We start from the raw sequence: 6,255 nt of genomic DNA, 5'->3' as shown, positions 1-6,255 counted from the left end.
GGCCTGGGTTGTTTAATCTCTATATATTACATGTCCTCTAGTCCGTCCTCCTCTCCATGAACAGACAGCAGATTCCACACACACACACACACACACACACACACACACACACACACACACACAGTGATTACATGTTAAATGTCCTCCAGTCCGCCCTCTCCAAGGACAGCATGTCCCAAATCCGCCCTGCGGCCCTAGACTGCATTGACATGGTGATAACCTGGCCGTGGTCTGAAAAGCCTGTAGCTTATCATCATGGAAACTGAAGGGCGGGTTCATAGATGGGGGGGTTATTGGTGTACTATAACGTCAATAAGACGACAAGGACTGTAGCCAGTGATATATGCTGTGAAGAGAACACTTCCAGGCCCAGGAAATCACATATCTCCTGTGAGGAGATTCCTCTCGCCTCCTCCTCAACTGTATTGGAGGAGAGTATCCAAGGTCCCTCCCTCCCCTCAAACCTCCTCCAATCCATTTTGCGAAAGTGGCGAGGTGAGAAATGGAGGAGTGGAGGAAAGATGAATTAGGACTGGACTGGATGTCTGCTCTCTGGTCTAGACCCTGATGAGCCTCCTACTGCCTGGCTGGCTGCCTGACTGGCTGGCCTAGGCCACTCTGTTACATCACCACGGTCTCCTCTTCTGGACGATGGTCTGGTATCTGTCCCAGGCCCTGATCCCTCTGCTGCCTGGCTGCCTGTCCAGTCTGTTACATGTTTGATTTGACCACTGACAACTATTACATGACCACCGATCTGTAATCCTCCAACCAAAACCATTCTCCTGAACAGGACCCGGATGTGAGGCTTTTGGTTTGATCCACACTTTCCATTCTACCATGTCTGTGTGTTGTATCTACACCATATGTCCAAACGTTGTTGTAACCAGGACACCAGTACTGTTGATTTATCAGACTTTCTCAGGAGGCTGTGGTGCTTTTTATCTCTGTCTCAGCCCCTCTCTCCCACACACACACACACACACACGATCCAATAACCATTTTTTTCCCAAAAATGCATGAGTCTGGCTAGAAAAGGGAAATTGCCAAGTAATGGTTGTTGGTCTTGTGTTTTAGACTTGTTATTTCCTCCGTCTGTCATTCTCCTCGTCTTTATTCCCTTTACACAGCACGATGGGAAGCCCTTCTGCCACAAACCATGCTATGCTGCCCTCTTCGGACCAAAAGGTGCAGTACACTTGTATGTCTGTCCAAAGCCCAGTGGTTAAAACTATCTAAAGATCTTCACACTGACTTCCTGATAACCTCCAGTTTGATTGTACTGTTTTAGAAACACACTGTTGTGTAGTAATCAGATGGGCTGAACCACAGCCATATGTTATGATTGTTAAATGTTTGGAAATATGTTATATGAAATAATATGTATCATATACATGTGGCTCTGGGCTGAACCTGTGACCTCTATAGGTGTAAACATCGGTGGAGCAGGGTCCTATGTGTATGAAGCCCCCCTCAACAATAGCCCGACCCCTACTGACGTGGACGCCCCCCCTAAACCTGAGGAGAAGGCGGCATTGGCACCCAGGGTTCCTGTCAAAGGTATATGCTACGTGTGCGCAGACTCTGTGTTGCCCTACTATACAGGCCCTACTATACAGGCTCCGCTATACAGACCCTACTATACAAGCCCTACTATACAGGCCCCGCTATATAGACCCTACTATACAGGCCCCGCTATACAGACCCTACTATACAGACCCTACTATACAGGCCCCGCTATACAGACCCTACTATACAGACCCTACTATACAGGCCCCGCTATACAGACCCTACTATACAGACTGGCTCATAACAGGCTAACACCTTTATCCTAAAGGAGTAGCAGACCCTTGTTGTCTTCCTGTGATTAGAGCCCTACTATACAGGTCAGACTCACTCCAGGGGAAAGGCTAACACCAGTGGAAAGGCTAAGACCAGGCTAAGACCAAGTTCACTTCAGGGGAAAGGCTAAGACCAAGTTCACTTCAGGGGAAAGGCTAAGACCAGGTTCACTTCAGGGGAAAGGCTAAGACCAGGTTCACTTCAGGGGAAAGGCTAAGACCAGGTTCACTTCAGGGGAAAGGCTAAGACCAGGTTCACTTCAGGGGAAAGGCTAAGACCAGGTTCACTTCAGGGAAAAGGCTAAGACCAGGTTCAGTTCAGGGAAAAGGCTAAGACCAGGTTCACTTCAGGGGAAAGGCTAAGACCAGGTTCACTTCAGGGAAAAGGCTAAGACCAGGTTCACTTCAGGGAAAAGGCTAAGACCAGGTTCACTTCAGGGGAAAGGCTAAGACCAGGTTCACTTCAGGGAAAAGGCTAAGACCAGGTTCACTTCAGGGAAAAGGCTAAGACCAGGTTCACTTCAGGGAAAAGGCTAAGACCAGGTTCACTTCAGGGGAAAGGCTAACATCAGGCTAACACCAGGTTCACTCCAGGCTCACTCCAGGGACAGTCACAGGGTCGTTTATTTAGCTGTTAACACTGGGTTTTTGCACCGTTGCAGGCCATAGGCCATACTACTGTGTTTGTGTGTGTGTACAGCTTCCAGCATCACTACCTTCTCTGGTGAGGCCAACCTGTGTCCCAGGTGTAACAAGAAGGTCTACTTTGGTACGTAGCCATTATATTACATAATATTAAGTACCTATCACACACTACCAGGGTGAGAATTATCTGTTGTGCAGTTGCCATGGTATCGTGTGCTCCTGTGTGTCATTCCTTTGAATTACGTTTGAAACATATCCGAGGCACCTGCTGAAGCAACCCTGAGATGAATGCATCTCATTTCTAAGGTGTTTGTGTCTGTGTGTGTGACAGCTGAGAAGGTGACGTCCCTGGGGAAGGACTGGCATCGGCCCTGTCTCCGCTGTGAGAGGTGCAGCAAGACCCTGGCCGCCGGCAGCCATGCAGAGGTAGGAGAGCGAGAGGGATGGATAGGGTGGGAGGTGATGGAGAAAGAAGGAAAGGGGTGTTTAACCAGGAAGGGGCCAGCTATTCAAAGACAATCACAGTGTTCAAAGGAGTTAGCCTGAACAAGGCCCTGACTGCACAGAATCACTGATCTACAAATAAGCTTGCAACCTAAATAACTAGTCATTATTAATATCAGGGAATCTACACAACACCTTGTTAAGGCTGGTCTTCTTGAATGCACCTAAATAGGATTTTTATTTTATTTATTTTACTAGGCAAGTCGGTTAAGAACAAATTCTTATTTTCAATGATGGCCTAGGAACAGTGGGTTAACTGCCTTGTTCAGGGGCAGAACGACAGATGTTTATCTTGTCAGCTGGAGGATTCAATCTTGCAACTTTTCGGTTACTAGCCCAACGCTCTAACCACTAGGCTACCTGTCGCTTGATATATGTGTTCTAATATGGATATCCTCAATGAATACATGGTATGGTTACATTTTCATGTGTATGTTTTATATTTTTTTACAGCATGATGGCCAGCCATACTGCCACAAGCCATGCTATGCTTGTCTCTTTGGACCCAAAGGTAGGGTGTGTCGCTTGTCTTCTTTATTCAACCACCAGGTGGTGCTGTTGTCTGACCTGTATTAGCTGTGCTGTAACTAGTCTATGCACTGTAGAATTGCTTTTTTAAAGAACCCACTCATATTGCTCTTCCGACACAAAGGTGATGCAACTTACTCAGGCTGTTTCAAAACCACCAACTGAAAATAAATTATTTGTTATACTGCAATACATTTTCCGCATGTGATCCTGCCTAGACGTCTGAAAATGTATGCACTCACTACTGTAAGTCGCTCTGGATAAGATCGCCTGCTAAATGACTCAAATGTAAAAGGTGTTCTTGTCTCTCCAGGGGTGAACACTGGTGGTGTAGGAAGCTACATCTACGAGAAGGATGTCAGCACAGAGGCCCAGCCCTGAGCTGCTGCTGTCTGCCCCGTCCAGTCCCCAGCCTCTGAGACCAACCTGACCTCTCCAATACTACTACCACAATCCAACAGTGTTATTATCACTAGGCTCGCCTCTATAAGCAGCCCAGAGACCTGGGACCCTGCCACTAGCCTCTATTTCCTCCCCTCCAACCCCTGATACCTGTACCACCTGGCTATGCCCACCTCAGCCTCCTAGCACAGCGACCTTCTAAATTACATTTTATTTACACTTAATTCAAAAATATGTATTTATTGAAAACAATTTAACCCTGAGTTAGTAAAAACAAAAGCACCAAATTAGTGTATGTGTATGCCATTCTCTCCCCCCACTAAAGCATAAGGGCCAAGAAGCCCATTCTTCACTTTAATGAGGTCATGATCAGTTTATGTAATGTTTATGTATATTTATGAGCGTGGATATATACGTGTTACAACCCCACATAAAATTTAACTTTAAGAACTGCCATAAAACATATTTTATTTCTCTTTAAGTACCCTTAACGGGACAGTTCAGCATAGATCCGTTGAGGGGGAGTTTAGAGACCAGGTGAAAAGTTTAAAATAATCCCTTTCTGTAAACATAACACATTTTAGGCTTTCCTCCGAGAAGTGATACATGGTGTTTTTAAAGGAAGGTGCTGCGTTGTCACGGTAACATGCTGACAGGCCAGGGGTAGGGATCTATCTCACCTGGGAGAGAGGGAGTAGTCTGGCTGCAGGTGCAGATGGTGCTGATCAGGACAGGAGCACTACTTTAACCATTTATCTTAACAGCAGGAATGTAAAGACCCAGATTTATACTGTTTTGGCCGTCCAACTACATTCCTGATCAAATGGATGATATTAAAAGGTTTGTCTGTGGGGTTCTGGTTTCAGAAAGAGTCTGGATGATGTTAAGATATGTTATTTTAGGGTGGTGGGTTTTTGAGGGTAGCCTGGTTCCAGATTCCTGTTTTTCCAATGGATACAATAGGAGTTTGCTATACAGAACAAACACATCTGGACCCAGGCTATTCTGAGATTCCTGTTACTGGTTGGGCAGGGTAAATTGTGTATGTACAGTACTGTATAGAGTTCAGGCATGGAATTCTTTTTAAATTGGTTTGATTGACACAGGATGTATTTATTGATTGGTTAAGAATATACCAGTAAAATTGCATACGGAAATTGCATTGTACTACAGCTACCCCTATGGGACGAAGGAAGGAAAGAAGATGAGGCAACATAAGCTGTTCAGTGACGAAACATAAACTTGTAGAATATAGACCATCCAAAAGCTGTACAATTCTATATGGTCAAAATGTTAGTGTAGTGAGGAACCCTGATGTATTCCCCACATTACTATGAGCTGAAGTATTATAGTTGGAATTAGCCTATAGAACCTTTTGTGTGTCTGAAATAGCACCTTGTTCCCTATATAGTGGCCTGGTCAAAAGGATTCAACTACAGGGTATAGGGTCTGATTTTGGACACAGAGTAACTGGCAGACACTGCAGACAAAGCATTCTGTTAGAATGTGCCTTAGTATTATATATATATAATATGATTGTTATTGATTATGATGATCAGTCATCTGTTTTGTGTAGTAAGGCTTTAAAACACTTCAGGACTCGCTGTTTGTAAAGACAATTGAAAATGGCTGCACTTCTTCAGTCCTGTTGCTTCCGTCTTTTGAACCCATGAATTAAACTTTTTATCTATACGTTTGATCTGATCTCCTGTGGTTTGACCTGTGTGTGAGCCATTCTATATACATATTTACATTATATATGTGTGTGTGTGCATGGCTGTGATTTGTCCCAGGCTGACCTCATAACCCATGTGGTTTTCTCTACAGCCCTCAATAAACACGTGTCATGGGATTCCTTCTACTGTTGACATAATCGGGCATGTGTTTTAAAATACTAGGTTCTGAGTCAAATACTTAAAGGCTGAAGAACACACAAACACATACAGTAAACACTCAAAATGGGTACTTATGCAAAACCGTTATCAGTATTAACATGATAACTTATTAATAGTTGTTTGCTTGCCTGTATCATGTAACCCAGAGCTGTAGATCAAATGTATTTATATAGCCCTTCTTACATCAGCTGATATCTCAAAGTGCTGTCCAGAAACCCAGTCTAAAACCCCAAACAGCAAGCAATGCAGGTGTAGAAGCACCAGATATGACTGGTGTAACCCATGCAGTCAATACAACAGACCTTGTAGCTCACAGTCATAATAAGGACCTTGGGCCGACCCCACCCTGTTGTCTGAGCTGAGCTCAACCCATCCTAACTCTATTCACTACAAGGCCAACCCTGCCTCATTTATAATGCACACCATTATGAATGCCTTGT

At 44.6% G+C, this 6,255-nt stretch overlaps 1 protein-coding gene across 1 annotated transcript; it reads left to right on the top strand.

Moving 5' to 3' along the window:
• Window positions 1–995: 995 nt before the first annotated feature.
• On the top strand, window positions 996–5,617 carry LOC139563446 (cysteine-rich protein 2-like). Its single transcript, XM_071382123.1, has 6 exons — window positions 996–1,188; window positions 1,429–1,560; window positions 2,542–2,610; window positions 2,818–2,912; window positions 3,444–3,501; window positions 3,832–5,617. The coding sequence occupies exons 1-6, from the start codon at window positions 1,020–1,022 to the stop codon at window positions 3,897–3,899; spliced, it is 591 nt and encodes a 196-aa protein (XP_071238224.1). The 5' UTR covers window positions 996–1,019; the 3' UTR covers window positions 3,900–5,617.
• Window positions 5,618–6,255: the final 638 nt, after the last annotated feature.

This window comes from Salvelinus alpinus, chromosome 34, assembly GCF_045679555.1.
Source record: "Salvelinus alpinus chromosome 34, SLU_Salpinus.1, whole genome shotgun sequence".
Taxonomy (NCBI): domain Eukaryota; kingdom Metazoa; phylum Chordata; class Actinopteri; order Salmoniformes; family Salmonidae; genus Salvelinus; species Salvelinus alpinus.
This window is presented reverse-complemented; position numbering and strand designations above follow the sequence as displayed.